This window comes from Tachysurus fulvidraco, chromosome 8 (genome assembly GCF_022655615.1).
Source record: "Tachysurus fulvidraco isolate hzauxx_2018 chromosome 8, HZAU_PFXX_2.0, whole genome shotgun sequence".
NCBI lineage: Eukaryota > Metazoa > Chordata > Actinopteri > Siluriformes > Bagridae > Tachysurus > Tachysurus fulvidraco.
The window spans coordinates 18,239,137-18,256,704 of record NC_062525.1 but is presented as its reverse complement, the minus strand read 5'-3'; the positions used below and the strand labels follow the sequence as shown (position 1 = coordinate 18,256,704).

General features: G+C 39.1%; 1 protein-coding gene across 2 annotated transcripts; it reads left to right on the top strand.

The window, feature by feature from the left end:
- Nucleotides 1-9: 9 nt before the first annotated feature.
- Nucleotides 10-16,852, top strand: llgl2 (LLGL scribble cell polarity complex component 2). Of its 2 annotated transcripts, XM_047817630.1 has the most exons (26): nt 11-230; nt 6,208-6,332; nt 6,433-6,530; nt 7,105-7,186; nt 7,825-7,940; nt 8,412-8,570; nt 9,018-9,180; nt 9,546-9,678; nt 9,963-10,017; nt 10,618-10,772; nt 10,924-11,135; nt 11,439-11,506; nt 12,004-12,157; nt 12,281-12,385; nt 12,578-12,870; nt 13,255-13,402; nt 13,540-13,690; nt 13,775-13,891; nt 14,014-14,180; nt 14,546-14,810; nt 14,908-15,070; nt 15,196-15,224; nt 15,837-15,884; nt 16,265-16,307; nt 16,384-16,445; nt 16,524-16,852. In XM_047817630.1, the coding sequence occupies exons 2-25, from the start codon at nt 6,258-6,260 to the stop codon at nt 16,436-16,438; spliced, it is 3,054 nt and encodes a 1,017-aa protein (XP_047673586.1). In that variant the 5' UTR covers nt 11-230; nt 6,208-6,257; the 3' UTR covers nt 16,439-16,445; nt 16,524-16,852. The 2 variants fall into 2 exon arrangements, with proteins under 2 accessions (XP_047673587.1, XP_047673586.1); XM_047817631.1 differs by lacking the exon at nt 15,837-15,884 and having other exon boundaries at nt 10-230.
- The last annotated feature ends 716 nt before the right edge of the window (nt 16,853-17,568 follow it).

Below are 17,568 nucleotides of genomic sequence, written 5' to 3'. Positions count from 1 at the left end.
GCAGTTAGCTGGTTGGCTTTGGTGGTGGCTGGGGCAGCTGTAGTTGTAATGAAAGCTGGATAAAACTTGTACAATTAACGTTAGGGAGACGGTCAACAATTTTAGCGTCAGTTAACTGCCGACTTATCTCTAAGGCGTAGTTTGGTGTTGGTGGTTTTAACAAAGAAAAGAAGCCTTAGGAAACTGGCGTGACATCCGTAAACAGTGGACATCGCTGGGACAGGATTCAGGTGAGTTTTGGATTCGGCCCGCAGTGTTGACTAGTTTAGCTCGAGCTAAGCTAACTTAGCTCAAGAGCTACAGGTGCCTCATACAGCTGGAACGGTGCTAACTAACAGGACGAGGTGGTCGGTGCTGCTGTTTAATGTATCGCCTGATAAAACAGCTTTAAGCAATATTACTATGGTTAGAAATCATTCTTCCTGTGTGTTCCCTTCGAGCCCATTTTAGCCGCTTAGCTAGCTATTCGATAACGCTTGATGTAGCTGGAGATAGCTAGCTGAATTAGCTGATTTGTTATGGTTAGCCGAATGAAAGTGAAAACTGCCTAAAAAACATTTAAGTCTTTGTTCTGAACTAAAGATTCAGAGCTTTTTGACCGCATTGTTGGTTTGTTTTATAAAGAACCCAGAGTTTAAGTTTACACAGACGTGTGTTAGTGAAGTTGTATTAACAAACCTGGGTCTTGGTTTGTCTTGTGGGTCGTTTGACACTAGTTTGGTCATTAGTAAGGAGTCACAAAACAAACCTGCAGTGGTGGTAATAATCGATTAGTTACTTATTTGTATGTAGAAGGCATCATGAAGACAGTTATAAAAGTCTGTTAGTAGTCTGATGGCGTATTCACAGTGTTCACATTGTGTTGAGCAACAGTTCTGGATAAACGAGGTGTGTCCTTGTCGGCAGGTGAATCTCCAGCAGAGTGTGTGTGTGGGAGAGAGACTGTGTGTGTGTGTGTGTGTGTGTGTGTGTGTGTGTGGGAGAGAGAGAGAGTGTGTGTGTGTGTGTGGGGTTGGGGGCGGAGAAGTGTGCTGTGTTTCTGTTCCACCGGTCTGTCAGGTTTCAGCAAAAGATGACGATCACATCCGCCTTAAAGCTGCTCATATTACTTTCTGGCCTGTGGTGGCCCTTACTTTTCTTATGGTTTGTTCGTTATGCAAACCAAGGAACCTGGATCATCCGGGTAGGGTGTAGGCTAAATGAGTAGATTAAATACCATTATATTACTCAATCGGGTACAGTTTGAGGTATACACAAGATTAAAGTCTCTGGGGTAGATAGTCCTGACCTTAGGCCTGTGTTCCTCTTATCTCTCACACGGAGCTCAGTTTTGTAAACAATGGGTAGTTTACACGTTTGTAATAAAATCCGCTTGTCCTTCTTTCCAAGCCTACTTTAAATCCTAAACCAGTTATTCTGCAATTTATTACAACACACCCCCTCCCCCACCGTGTCCCTGTGTGGAAACTATTCCACTGACCCCAGCTATTAAGAAATTGGGGACTTTTGTCAAACACATGGCATTAGTTATATTCAGCTGGACCTTAGAGCTCTTTATCAGTAAATGTTTTACCCCCAGTATCCAAAGCAGTAATATTGTGATAAACATTTGAAACATTGACGTAACCCTTTTAACATCATTCCAGTTCATTCCATATATAGCTCCTTTTTAATTTTTCCTGTCTACAGTGTTTTAGTCTAACTTCTGTATTACTATCACTAGATTGTGTGTATGTGTGTGTGGGTCTTAGTGTCTGTGTGCGCGTGTATTTGAAAGTAAAGTAAACATGTTTTGCGTAAGGTTTAATTATAACAGCTGTCCTAGTAATTGATCATCATCTGCTTTAAGTAATGTCACTGAAGATTGTGAACAGCTTGTTTATGTTGCACTTTGAAAACCAGCTATTGCGCTGACTTTGTAATGAGGTAGATGAGTGAGCATCTGCTAAGATCATTCACTGATGATTATAAAGATATAGAAGCTGTTGCAGCCAACCTCTATACAAATATTAGCACAGATTTCATTTCACACTAACTTACTCTGTCTCTGTCTCTGTCAAAGCACAAGTGCCATCCCAGACTAACTTTAATGAAGTCAGTAAGATTGAAAAAGCTTTAGGACTTGTTTTCATTGTATCATATTTGAATGTAGCCAGAAGTCAAATATGCATTGCTAGATAAATTAAATTAGTCAGTATATTTCTTTACTTTATATTTTCTTTTATATATATTCTTTTTTAAACAATTATTTTTTATGTCTTTGCAGCCTTGTGCATTTAATCCTGTGTCTTTCAGAAGAGACAGGAAAGAGATGAGTCTGGGGACTCTAGGTCTCTGACCACACCCAGTGGTTGTTCATATTTTTGTTTATCTGAGTGGCGGATGTAGTGAGAGGAAGAAAGCATAAACGAGGCGTTTGCACTTCCACAGTAACATGTTCTTCTGACCAGATCTCTGTGAGTGTAAAGGGAGTTTTCACTAAGAATAGCGTCTCATGCTGGCCTGTGAGAAATGGAGGAAGTTGCCTGCTTCCACAGTTCCACACAAGTCCCCCCCACATCCCCTAATGTGTCTTTGTTTAAACAGTGTAAATTTTGTTACTTCAGTGTGCTTCTGGTGTGCTTCTGGTGCTATAATAAATCTAACTGTCCAATGTTTTGTCCCCATTGCTTTGTGTCAGCTTAAAAGACAGCAAGATGTTGTTTTTTGGCCAATACCAAAAAACACGTACCTCCTAGCCCCAAAGGTTTGCTTGCTTATGATTTGAAGCTATACTCATAAATATATAAAAGGCTCCTTGTTTGAAATTGGCTTTCATTTGAATAGGTATACAAGATTAAGGCTATTTGTTCTCAGTCAGGACACTGCAAGCTGTTTCAAATGTCCCAGACTGCAGAACTTCCTACTATTTCCCCAGGCAAGGGAGACCGAATAATAATGAACGGCTTTACTGTTAAACACGAAATCATCCTTAGCTTTGCCTGTTTTTAAATAAATCATTAAACCAGTTCACAGCATGTTTAACCAATGTCAGAACTGACAGTCTTTTTTTTTTTTTTTTTTTTTTACTTATTCCCAATATTTGTGTGGATCTAGACATATCAGGAAGTTCTTTACCTTGGCTAGTTTGTACTTCATTGTAGTTTCTGTACATGATCAGAAGCTGGATAAATATTGGAGATGGAAAATAATTTTAATTATAGTCCAAGCTTGTACTGCATTATTGTTCTGTTTTTTTTTTGTTTTTTTTTTTTGCTGCTTAATAAAGCCTGGCAGATTATTCTAAAGCTTGTGAATATTATTAATTTGGATAACGTGCACATGCATGAATGACATGATTACTACTATGGGTAAATTATAAACCTAATTCTTCTGTCTACTCTAACAGGTCTCTCACTAACAGGTGAGCAATGTGAAACTTTGTGTGGATCTTGCAGAACTAGAGCATGAGGTTTGGGAAGACACTGCTTTTCATGTTAGGACAGATTTGGTATCGTTCTTACTGTAGATAACCTTAATTGTGAATAATTCACAACACTTTTCCTTGTAGTGCTTCAGCAGCATGCCAAGAATGCAGTGATGTCAGCATTGTAGGGGATAGTCAATGCTTACTCAGCTCTGTGAACTAATACCTATGTTAACATCACAAACACACACACACACACACACACACACACACACACACACACACACACACACACACACATCATGAAACCCTTCTCACATTTAATATTTGACTGTAATTGTCAGGTTATATTAGATATTTTGTGTATCAGCAGCCGGGGATTGTAATGCATACTAATACTACTACTAATAACAATAATCAGCACTACTTATTACATTGCGGCTTCTCACAAACGTTGGTGTTGGTCTAGTTTAACACTTTTTCTTGCCATCGTGGCTGTGATGCATGTAACAGTGGCTTAAGATATTTTAGGTCTCTTAGATGGTTCTTTTAGTTTTCTGTTGTGTTTATGGTAAAAGTTTTGTAAAACATTCTAATGTTCTTAACACGGTCTTGCTTCAAACTCTAATGCTTAACACAAACTCTAAAGTTAATGCTTTTTTCTCTTGCGTTGTAATAGGTTTTTCACAGGTTTAATGCTCACGTTCTTGATATTTTCTGCCGTTTCAAAATTTTAAAATAACGTTTTATAGATTTTTAGAACTATTCCAACTCAAAATAATAGTAATATCTTATTTTACTCGAGGCCAAACCAAACTCTTAATGAAATACACCCGGCATTTTGAACTTTGACCTGATACTCGTCCAGCTTTAGTCTTGTGAGCCGATTTAGAACAGGAAGGCGAGGGAGGCTATGGTCTTTTTGTTAGCTGAAAATGTGAATTACTTTTTATAAATCGTTCTTCCGAGTCATAATTTTTTTTTACCGTTGCTTGGCACACGTCTGGAGAAAAAAAAACTACACAAATGTGTTACCATGTGTTCTCTAAAAACCAGCCAACAGACCGTATATGTCCTGCCAGCTTGTTTACGCTGCAGTTTGATTACAAATCCAAACATTTCTGCATACTTTTGATGAATATTTGTTTAACCAGTGCATTCTCTAATTAATACTGGAGTCTGGAATCAATCTCTTCACCAACATTTGCTAGGGATTTGTCTGTTTGTTTATTTTTTTTCCAAGGTCCCCCCCCCCTGCCCTGTCTTTTTTTTTTGTTAGTAATGTTGGCAACTCTGTATGTGGCACAAAATTGAGTTTATTCTTCTGCTTTTTTCACACGGAGAGTAATTAGTTCTCCCTGCTTGGGAGAGATTGCTACCACTAATTTCGCTTTGCTCAGTCCTTTCCTCCTACATGCTAGCCTAGTATTAATGATCACCTTAAGTTCTATGTGCATTTATACATTTATAAGAGCACAGGGTTGGTATCTCCAATGCAAAGTTTTTTATGACAACAATTGTGACAGTACCGTTTTTCTCTAACACGGTAAGTCTTCAGCAATATCTTTCTCCATCTAGGTTTTTTCTTCTCAGCCTCTGCTCCAGGTCTTTCACTCCACGCTTTATAAGATTTGCATCAGAGGCCGATCTTATTCTTAAGCAGAAGACCTCCCACTCTGTCATTGTCTACTAAGCTGAGGTTTATGAAGGCTCTTTCTGCCTGGCTCGCTCCTTCGGGGCCTTTCACCCCCTCTGACTTTGTCCCCATAGCTGAATGAGGAGGTAGTGTTGTAGCCAGGAGCAGTCACATGCCTGTGGATGACTAAATGTGTTCAGCTAATCATGCAAATAACAGTAAAAATATGTGTCTGGACTGAGTTTAGCAGCTGAGTCACCTGAAGGGGAAAAAAGTGGTGGGGAGAATCCTTCCTTCTTATCAACAGTCTTACCATCTGACACTTCTGCAGGAATACTTCTGCAGGAATATCCATTTCTTTATGCATTTAAATCGGATGGCCGTTTGTATCGTCGCTTAGTTTGTGGAAATACCCAACGCACTTGCAGTTAAACTTCAACTTTGTAAGCCGAGTTATAATTTGATCTTATTTGGGAATTATGAATTATATTTTTAACAGCTTGTTATGCAAGTGGGTTTGTTTTGTTGTGTTTCTAGGCTGGCTGTTTTCTTGTGTGTGTGTGCGCTACAGTTTAAAATGGTAACATATAGTCCTCAGTATTAACAATCAATGTTATGTTGACTAGTACAAGTAGAGTTTTGTTAAGCGGTCCCTGAATGATGGTATCAAAAGAAAAGCAGATGGACCTGCTCCATGCTTTTTTTTTTTAAGAAACGGGCTCCTTTTCCATTGGTTTCAGTGCAACAGGTGTTTTCTTCAGCTGCTGTTCATATAGGAGGCTGGACTTCAGGCCTCAGGAGAACAATAGGTGCTTCAGTTAAGACTGAAATGACCTCCACACCCCACACCTCCCTTCTGTGAGACGGGCAGTCCATTGGGAGTGGGGGCCGAGAGTGAGGGGGAAGAGGGAGGGTTTCAGTCAACAGCCTATAGCCCCTCCTCTGGAATTCCTGTCCCTCTTATTACCATCATTTTTTTACTTTGCTTTTGTTGTTCACATAATTAGTTTTATCCATTTTTTTTTTGCTTCCAAGTGTTAATAAAGGTCTTTTAGTTTGTTCAGTATTCAGTGGAGTTTTTCTGTTATGGAACATCTGTGACTTCACTTTGTACTTCCTTCTAATTGTCTCATGTTCTTCCTCTATCTCTCCCTCTACTCTACAGAGAGGAACAGAGAGAGAGGGCAGTGTGAGGCCCTTGCTTGTCCCGGGAGGATGAAGAGATTCCGGCGACATGGGCATGACTCTCAGAGGGACAAACTCAAGCAGGAGCTCTACCAGTTCAATAAGGTGATAAAGACGTACACACCAGACCAAATACTTTATTGCTGTGTATTTTAAAATGGTGCTTTAAAATGTCTGTCTTTCTCTTTCTCTGTTTTCTGTGTAGACAGTAGAGCATGGCTTTCCTCACCAACCAAGCGCGTTGGGCTTCAGTTCCAGCCTGGGACTCCTCGCTATTGGCACCAGATCTGGAGCCATCAAACTGTATCCTTAACCTCAAGTTGGAATAGGAAAGAGTTTTGGTGTTGGATCAGAGAAGGGAATGTTGGGCTGTTGTGCTTTGCTCTCTCAAGTTTCCACTTTCTGGAGAAACTTGAGAAGAGCATTTTAATAGTGGGTTCTATTACGATTTTTGTGTGAGCCGTTCCTGTTTTCTCATCTTATGACACACCCATGGGTGCTGTGTTCTGTAAAGGGGTGTGTATATATTCTTCCCACAGAATTGCGTAATGGGTGACTATTATCGATCTATAACCAGGTTTATAGGTTTGCAAAATTATAATTCTTCTCAATTTAGTGTCTTTTGTTTGTGTGTTCTTAGAATAGTAAAAATGTTAAAAAAAAAAAAGTAAAAACAGCAAGGGACCTAATTGGTGATCTCAAATCTTTTTTTCTTCTTCTTTTTTTTTGTAAACAGGAATGTTAATACTGACTGCTCTCTTCAGCCTGTTTAAAAGCTTGCTGAATCCTTCTCTTTCCATTTTTTTTTTCAAGATCCATATCCTTCTGACATGGTGGTACTTTGCATAATGATTTGTTTCACTTAACTGTCTCCCAGCTATGGAGCCCCTGGTGTTGAGTTTATGGGGCTGCATGATGAGAATGCTGCAGTTACGCAGGTGCACTTTCTCCCACACCAGGTATATCTACAAACTATATGATGCGTTTTGATTTTTATATATATATATCTTGCTACAACTGACACGCGATACCTGTCAGAAGGGGCGCGCCATATGAAAAACCAAATGGTGTGTGTGCAACATTTATCACTGCTGATGAAGTTTTATTATTTTCATAAATATTTACATGTAAAATGTTGAGCCACAAAACACCCTTGGTTTGTTTTTAATATATAAGGAGGCATGGTCTAGTAACAGCATGCCCTAAAGTCTTTTATTTCATTCATATCAAAGACGAACCGTTAAAATATTTTGCAGCTCAATATTCTGAATATTTGTAAAAAGAAGAAAACAATCTGGTTTTTTTTTGTTTTGTTTTTTACATATTGCTGATATTCTGTCTTCCATAAGCGATATATTCACATCAAAAAGTTTCAACATTACTTATTATGCATTCTGTTTTAACAAATTATTGGACATTTTTGCTCTTGATTTAAATTATTTACGAACGTCAGAGCCGTACTGTTTCAAATTAATTAATGTCATTTGACTAATCAGATTTGTGGCTTCAAGAGTTTTCTGACCCCAAACTGTTTACAGGCAGGATATTTATTTCTTTAGCTGTCAGTTGCCCAAATACCACCTTGTTATGTTTAAAGGTTGAACTGGTGACGTTACTTGATGACAATAGTCTACACATGTGGACACTTCGAGCCCATAAAGGTGTATCAGAGCTGCTGGAGATTGGACGCTTTACGCTCACTGGCCCACCTGGGTGAGTCAGTTATGGTTACTAATGTCTGTAAGGCGTCGTCATGTGATGTATGGTTTATTTTTTTAAATTACCTATTTATTAATCAGACAATCATGTTATTTGTGAACACACTGACATATATATGTACATGACGTATACTAACTCCTACACTTCGAGACACTACTGATACTCACATGGTGTGATGATGCATTCAGACATGAGCTATATAGTCTCAGTGAACATAATTTCCATTTAGTCAGACATATTGACTAATATGTCTTTTGCAAGTGCTTGTGGTACCATGTTTGACTTATGAGTCAGGATGTAATGTTACAGTTGTGGAGAAAAATATTAGTTATTAATTAATTTTTTGCAAATGATGAAATAAAACGAAAGCCTTTCATATGTTTGTGTCGTAAAAGCTTAAAGTTAAAAAAATAAATAAATGTAATAAATACATTTTTGTATCTGTGCTGGGTTTTTTTTTGGCAGTGCCATTCCTAGTGTGACGCGGGTGACTGCCGTCCTGGCCCACTCTTCAGGTGAGCTCCTTCTGCTGGGCACTGAAGCGGGCCATGTGTTTGTGGTGGAAGTGCCTGGCTTTAGGGAGCTAGAGGAGAACAATATCAGTGTAGAGGACGTTCAGAGCAGGTACAGTGAAACCTCTTTCTCAATAGATTTTAATTCCTCTCTTTCATGACAGTTTGAAGAGTTTCTTGCTCTAGCATGCCTACTAAACCTGGCAATTAGCTGATGGTTTTAATAGGGTGTCTCTGAGCAGAGAAATAACTAAACTGTTTTGGAACAGGACTGGAGTCAGTATTTGCTTTTGCTGTATGTCATTTTGCTTGCCCTTTTCCATTATCCTGGTACCAGCCATGAATTTTGTTCAGTTCTTTGTTGAAATATGTTGTGTCTTTGATATTGAGCTCAGGAAAAGGCCCTTGATAAAAAAGCAAAATATTTAATATTCCCGAATCAAATTGTTTTCAATTCCAGGCTTTGTCTAATTATGCACTGTTTGTACTCTGATTTGAGTTGATTTGTTTGTTCAGTGTATCTTGTTGATGCTCTTTTTTCTTTTTTTTTCTTTTTTAGAGTTCCAGAGGAATATGTGGGTCGTAGAAACCTGGAGTGTGTGGAGGCTCTGCAGGAGAATCCTCTCAACCCACGGCAGGTGTTGATAGGCTATAGCCGGGGCCTGATGGTTCTGTGGGACCTGGATCGTCAGTGTGCCATTCAGCACTTCTTATGCACACAGGTACATCTTTATGCCGGTGTCAGAGCCAAGGCTTTTTGTCATATAGTCACCCTTATAATCAACCTTTTTTTTCCCCTCAAAACTTTTTTTTCTGTAGACTCATTAATGTTCCAGACAGACATATTGTTTATGCCGATTTTCTTGACTAGTTATGCTTAGTTCTACAAAAACACACTCTGTCTATATTTATTTCATAATGTTTTGATGTGACCGTTGTAAGTGCACATACTGTATATTTGTGCATGTTTGGTTGGAAGTATTGTTAAATACACCTAGCAGAACAGTGTAGAATTCACGGTGCATTGCTAATGTGGTTCCTTTTAGAACTTCCTCACAGTGTTTCTTCTTTATTGTTCCCTCTGCAGCAGCTAGAGAGTGTTTGGTGGATGGAGGATGGAGGATTCATTCTTAGTTCCCATAGTGATGGCAGTTATTGCCACTGGACTGTGACAGGAGAGAACCCACAGACTGAACCAGAGAAACAGGAGACACCATACGGTAAAATGTCCTCAAGTAATTAACCAGAGTAGGAGCTATGTTGGGGACTTCCTCCAAATAATTACTATAGAAATAATAAAAGGTTAGGACAAAAGCATTAATATGAACGTTTCATAGTATGAACTGCTCGTGCTGTTATATAAAAAATTATTTGTACCTTCTCACCAGTTTGATTTGAGAATTTATCAAGGCTGTGGTATAAGGCATCCAGTTGGTCGTCTTTGGATGTGTATTACGTATATCGGTTTCTTTCTTTATTGAATTATTGTTTTGACTGTGTTCAGGATCCTTCCCGTGCAAGGCGATTTCCAAAGTTTTACAGCTGACAACAAGACAAGGGTCAGTATGAGTTTGTGTGTGTTGGGATTGGGGGATGGGTGAGATCCTGGTGAACCTGGACAGGTGTGTTTGCTCGTAATGCCATTAACCAGAAATGTTCCTGTATGACTCACCACTGCCGGTTAATTTTTAACTTCTGTGTAGAGGTTTATATTAACCTCCCGAAAGTCATTCCGAATGCATCTGTTTTTCATTCTTTAGTTATTTACTCATCTTCCATTCCAATTATCATCATACAAGTTGCATCGGAACAGTTAATATCGTGTCCGTGTCATTATCGGTATCGTATACGAAATGTTGTTTGTCCAAGACCATGGTGCAGTACTGGTACAATACACAAGAGTACAAGTGTACATGTACAACACTATAAGACGAGTTCAGGACAGCAACTAAACATGACCACGCACATTAGCTCGATAGGACAGTAACAGTGTTGTGTAGGAAAACTAATTAACAGGTTTTGGAAACCTATTGTGTAGTTTCACAGCAATAAATGTAAAATGAATGTAGCAGCAAAAAGAGTCTCATTTAAGCCTGGCTCTGTTGTTTGTGCGATGTTTCGATATTGTTAAATATTTTTAATGATTCTTTTTCTCCCAGGCCCCCGTTCCTCATCTTTAGTGGTGGCATGCCGAGAGCTAGCTATGGAGATCGCCACTGCATTTCTGTCATCCACAGCAAGACTCATGTAGCGCTGGACTTCACCTCCCGTATCATTGACTTCTTCGTCATAAGGGAAGGAGAGCCCCAAAAAGGCAAGTACAGCCTTTCAGTAATCACATTAACAGACATTGTAAATGACAAACACTTTGCGTACATTGTGCGAACTAACGCTGTTTTAATTTAATTAAAAATAACAAAGCAAGACTTGTAATGGTATCTATAATGTGTGTCTGTTTTCCGCAGGGGACCCAGTTGCATTGGTAGTGCTGGCGGAGGAGGAACTGGTGGTGGTTGATCTACAGACTGAAGGCTGGCCTGTGTTCCAGACCCCATACCTAGTGCCTCTACATTGCTCAGCAATCACCTGCTCTCATCACGTCTCTTCAATCCCGCTTAAACTGTGGGAGAGGGTGCACGCTGCTGGCAAACTGCAAAACACAAACTACTCAAAAAAGGTATTCGGTAGACAATACGCCCACTCGTGTTCATAGCTGCTGAAATACTTTGCTTCCTACACAAGTTTATGTACTTTGTTTAGCGCAGGAATTACAAGTGGATCCAATTATTTATAAATTGAAGAGGCACATGCAGTTTACAACACCCACAATATAAATACCTGTGTGAATCACTTCAGTATCGTCTCTGTTGACTTAAGCATTGGCAAAATGTGTTGTTTACTTTTATATCAAATGTACAAGTCTTCCTTTTTAATGTCACTTTCTCTATCTGTTTGTTTACTTTGTTTGCTTACTTTGTAGCATTGGCCAATAGATGGAGGACAAAACCTTGCTCCAGACCCCCCACAAAGAGACCTTTTGCTGACCGGGTGAGTGACCCGCAGCTTGCATTTATGCCCTTTGTGCATTGTGCCTTGGTGTAAATATTTACTTCTGATCTTTTTTATTTATATGAGATTTTGAAAACTAAGAGTTTTTTCCTGCATTCAAGGTTTGTTTTTTTAATTTTTTTTTAAAAGATCATAAGAGACTTTAAAGATTGAAAAAAATCTAAATAATATTTAGAGCTAAAACATTCTTAAGACATACATTTTTTTGACTTAGATTAAAAACATTAATAAACAAAAGACCCATTTGATTTACATCATGTACACACAAATAAAATATTTGAAGGCTGAATTATCTTGATATGACACTATTGTGGCTAACATAAATGTGCATCAAAAAAATGGCCAGTGTAGGTCAATTTAAACAAATCTACTCAGTGGTACGTATACAGTATTTCAAATCTGAGGATCTGACCTGACCAGCCTGAGAAACATGGAGTGTGTTAAACATATTGGTATCTGTGTGTTTCTCTGTGTAGGCATGAGGATGGAACAGTGCGTTTTTGGGATGCCTCGGGGGTCTGTCTCTACCCCGTATACAAATTGAGCACATCTGCGGTTTTCCACACCGATGCTGACCCCAATGAAAATATGAACCAGGGCACCGAGGGCGAGTGGCCACCATTCCGCAAGGTTGAAGTCAAATAACTTTCTTTTCAAATTTATCTGATTGTTTACTAAAATTACGTGACCACTGTGTGACCGTGTATACATAGTTGTGAGTTCTTAAGAATAATTGTACTGTGTTTATTTTAGGTGGGCTGCTTTGATCCATACAGCGATGACCCTCGACTTGGTATTCAGAAGATTCATCTGTGTAAATATAGCGGTTACCTGACTGTGGCAGGAACTGCAGGACAGGTAAGGTCTCAATGACTGTATTTCAACAGTAGAAGCCATCGTGTGTACATACAAGTCTTGCATTGCTGTATTTACCACACAAAACCATGTACTATAAACTGAATTCTTTGCTACTCATGGTCAGTAAATCAGACTGCTCAATAGTCTGGAAGTTTTGTAAAAATCTGGCTCTTGTAACTGAATTTGTTTTAGATTCTTGTGCTGGAAATGAACGATGAGGCAGCTCAACAGTCAGTAGAGGCCACAGTAGTGGACCTGCTGCAGGGGCAGGAAGGTTTCCGCTGGAAGGGTCAGGCACGGCTGGATCTCCGAGATGAGCCGGTCACCTTTCCCCCAGGCTTCCAGCCTTTTGCCCTGGTGCAGTGTCAGCCACCTGCAGTGGTCACAGCAATCGCTCTTCATTCTGAATGGAAGTTGGTGGCCTTTGGGACTAGCCATGGCTTTGGTGTCTATGACTACCAACAGAAGAATAATGTCTTCGTCAAGTAAGCTATTGTGTAAATTTACTGCTTTATCATTGTTGCATTAGTCATGATTGTGATGTGTTCTGGAAAACCTAGTGTGTAATTATAGTGTATAAAAGTTGCTTATTGTTTTGTTGCTACTTGCCTTGGAAATATACTTCAGGCTGTTGTTATGGTTAGTCATCTTGGCCTGGTATTGCTTGCTGGAAGCATTAAGGGCTCAGACTTGGATTTAGTCTTTATTAGATTATGTTCATTACGTTCATTACAACAAATGTCTAATTGATGTATTCCAGCCATTGAACATCCGCTATAAATGACAGTCAGTATAGTGAATATTAGTACTTGTTTGTTTTAGAAGATTAGATGACATTACACAGCCCTACTGACCATCTCCTCCTGTAGGTGCACTCTTAATCCCAGTGATCAGGTGGCCCTGGAGGGGCCGTTATCTAGAGTGAAGTCCATCAAGAAGTCTCTGCGCCAGTCTTTTCGCCGAATTCGCCGCAGTCGAGTCTCCATGCACAAACACCACACTAACAATGCAGCCAAGGTAGCTTTCTCTGCCATCTATCTGTTTCAGCACCACACACATTATTTGATTTATAGTTAGTATTTAGTCATTCCTGATGCATTGCAAAAACATTCTCGTAAATTACATAACTCCTGTTTGTGGCTTATTCAAATCAGTTGCAAGAAATAAATGCACGCCTGGAAGCAGAAGCTCTACATGAAATGGAGCTTGCACCAGTCCAGAGGAAGATTGAAGCTCGCTCTGCAGACGATTCTTTCACTGGCCTTGTCAGAACTCTCTGTTTTGCTGACACATTCCTTAGTGACAGTAAGTAGGATAATGATGAAGATTCTTTCTTTTTCTATTAATTATAGTATGGAGTAAATTCGGTAATGGTGCTCTCTTTCACAGGCTCTCATAGCACACCCTCCCTATGGGCAGGAACCAATGGTGGTGCTGTCTTTGCCTATATGATTCACCTTCCTCCTGTTGAACGGAGAATGGATGACCAAGTGGTTGCTCATGCAGGTAAAACCCATCACACACACACTATCTGATGCACTTTCTCACTTTTTAGCACTGTAAAGAAGAATATTTAGAAATGTTAGATTCTCTTTTTGCCAATTTGTGTCTCTACTCTCCCTCCTTAGCTAAAGAGATCCAGCTGATGCATCGGGCTCCAGTTGTAGGTCTGGTGGTTTTGGATGGAAGGGGAGCCCCCTTGCCTGAGCCACTGGAAGTCGCCCATGATCTTTCCCGTAGCCCTGATATGCAGGGATCCCACCAACTGCTTGTCATCTCAGAGGAACAGTTAAAGGTCAGAAAGGGCCTGATTTAATATTAGCTTCCAGTAAAATGGTTGTTGATGTGAGTTTCCTTACTATTTAAAAACTCCAACCTTTAGTTTCGGATGAGTAAAGAAGAGTTATATGATTTTAATGTATGCTGTTCTTGTTGAAACGTTTTTTTTTTTTTCTGTTTTTTTTTTAAATGTACTTTTTTTAGTCTTTAGTATGCATTTTTTATTTATATATATTATTATATATGGACTAAATTAGGTCTAATACTCTCAAGTAAAATTTAGTTTCTTCTTATTTAGCATTAAATGCTTTTATTGGTCTTTTGTTTTTTGTGGTTGTAGTATAGAATGTATAGAATTAATCACCTTGTCTTTGTCTATAGCTATTCACATTGCCTAAAGTGAACAGTAAGGCAAAGCTTAAGCTGACAGCAGTTGATGGTTCGCGGGTACGTCGGGTGGGTGTGGCCTGGTTTAGCAGCAGTCGCGTGGAGGACTACGGTGAAAGCAGCTTGGTTGTGTTGACCAATCAGGGCGAGCTACATGTCATCTCTTTACCATCAATCAAAATGCAGGTGCACTATCCCTGCATCCGAAGAGAGGATGTCAGCGGGATTGCATCCTGTGTCTTCACCAAGTATGGACAAGGTAGATTTGGGGGCACACACAGTAATACACAGTTAAAGTAACAACTTAATTACTCGCTCTGTGAAATGCAACACAAACATTACTATATTGTTTTTAGGACTCTACCTGATCTCTCCATCTGAGTTTGAGCGTTTCTCCCTCTCTGCACGCTGGGTGGTAGAGCCACGGTGTTTAGTGGAAGCTCCTTCCCAAACAATACCCACATCACCCCCAGGTCAATCTCACAGAGACCAGCCCGATGGAGCATCCACAGAACACAAGTAAGATTCATTGATATTGGCTCAACTAATGAGAGCACTAGCTGTTATTTTAAGAATGCCTTTTTTTTTTTGTTTCCGAGTTCAGCAAAAAAAATTTCACTGTGTGTATGTTTTTGCCATTTCAGGAACTATAGCAGGAACAATAAAAATTATGGTAAGTGGCAAATGGATTGTTTAATCCAAAAAGCATTGCATCATTTACTAACCACGCATGTATTCAGTGCCTCACTGAACAACTGGTTTACATTTGCTTCATATGTTCGTGCCTCACTGTTCTCTAACTGCATTATTTTAACAAAGCCTGTGCTTTTGTGAAGCTATACGTGTTTGGCTATATTTGTAGACACAGCTGGAGTGAGCATGATATTTTTTTTCTGTGAATAATTTTCTATAAGATGTCTTTTAGCTTCAGCAATGTAGGTTTGATGGCAGGATTTTGAATAGCGCAAATTAAAGATGGACTATAAGTTCCATAATTATATATAATAGATCCATTTTGTGTGCTCTTGTTGAATGCCACCATAAATTACAAGACTTGTGTTTCGTTTTGGCAAAATTCCTCACCGGAAAAAAAAAATCCATCACTCCAGTAGTTTTAGCCACAGTGGTTAAGTATAAGCAAAACAACTGACACTTTCCCCACTAGATGCATGCTGCCAAGGAAAAATCACCATCATAGCCCAAAAACGTCTTTTCTAAAGTGTTCTCTCAATGTTGTTCTCTGGCATGCTTTTGCTGAACTGACACGAATGCTTGTATATTACAGAGAATTCTGCTAGACAAGTAATGGAGCATGCTTTGCTGAACGATGAGAGTGAGTACATCACTAACTAGTGGCCATATTAGTTCCTACTGTAGCAACTGGCAAAGATGGCCACGGAAAGTTGGGATGTCCAGGATTTCATCCGTAGGGAAGATCAGCATTAGGAATATTTTTAGATGGTTTCATGTTGCTTGCTGTTTGTTTTAAAAAGTTTGATGTGCAATATTATGCATAAATGACGTCCTCAACCCTGTCTGCAAAACCATGTTAATTTGTGTGTGCATGATCCATAACAAACTCATATGTCTGCACAGTAACAATACTGTTATACATGTACATATTCCTAATATTTATTCAGGTGGTGAAGATGTTACGTTGTATGTTTTGCATTTAACATTTTCTGACATTTGTCCCGTCCCCCACACACACAGGTGTACTTCAAGAGATCCAGAAGTCTCTAGAAGATGATCAGATGTGAGTATGTTAATCAGTGTGTACGTCAGTCTCAGTTTCACAGGATATTCGTGATTCATGTTGGTTTTGCTTGCAGGGTGTTTTTGGAAAACAGTGTAAAGTCCAAGCCATCACCAGGCAAGAGGCTGTGAAATAAAGGTATGCTCTTGCTTGTCTTTTAAATTGAGTGATCTTAAACAATTTCTGACTTGTATTGTTCCCCCATCTTGATTACAGAGAGATCTTTTTAGAATTTCTGTGCCTGAAATGTCCACTCTGGCCTGGCTGAAGACCTAAACACTACTGCTAGCATCACTACTGTACGTAAAGCCCTGGAGAGAAAACCTGCTCCAGTTAAGGGGTTTTGAGTGAGAGGGAACCGCTTGTGCCTGCCAAGACCAACCACTGTATCCATAACAACCACAAACCTGCCCCCAGGCTCCAGCTTTAAGCACACCCCTTGCCTTTCTGTGAGCTGCAGCTGCATCATTGAATAGCCACGGAGCAAAGTCATGGTGACAAGGGCAATTGTTTGTCTCATTTTGTTTTGTTTTTATGTGATTTTTTTTAAAAAAATTATTTTTTTTTTGTATTTGTGATTGAAGAATTGTTGAAATATTAAGGAATGGTGTGTGTCACACAGAGAAAACATGCTGATAGTTACTGGATATAACATGGAGTTTTGTTCTAAAGTGCTAATATTAAGCTGACAAAGTGCTGACAGTGTATGTCATGTTCACAGAGTACTCTAAACGAAGTAGCAATGCCTTTTCCCAACTATCCAGGCAAAAAAAGTATATTTCTGCTGGTACTTTTCCACTACTGTGTAGCACACATGCTGTCATTTTTGGGGGATGCAACTTTCTAAGGGGATTGGTTTCTAATCTTTTTTAAATGTCTGTTTTTTTTTTTTGGTTTTTTTTTAATATGCCAGTTATGCATTATGTAATTTAGGAATGTAATTTTAAAATATTGTAGTGAAATGTTTAATATATAATTGAATGAAGACCTGTACCTGTTTTTAATGGCAGACTGTATTTTCTGATCTAAGGAAATATTTTGGTACTGTCTCTTTAAATGCTTTTAGCATTTACTTTGGCATGTAGAGTATATTTTTGTAGTTAACTGATCATGTATAAAACACTATCATTTGTATTTTGACACTACCATTAAGTCTGCTGAGTAAATTTTTTTATGATTTCCCCACACAAAAGTCTCATTTCATATTTTTTTTTCTTACTTTTAGAGCATGTAGGCTTTACTGTTGGACAGCATATACTGC

Coding starts and splice junctions, on each gene's coding strand:
- llgl2 (XM_047817630.1), top strand. CDS start 6,258: ATGAAGAGATTCCGGCGACATGGGCATGACTCTCAGAGGGACAAACTC. Junction 12,158..12,280: donor AGTGGCCACCATTCCGCAAG/GTTGAAGTCAAA, acceptor TGTTTATTTTAG/GTGGGCTGCTTTGATCCATA. Junction 12,386..12,577: donor TGGCAGGAACTGCAGGACAG/GTAAGGTCTCAA, acceptor AATTTGTTTTAG/ATTCTTGTGCTGGAAATGAA.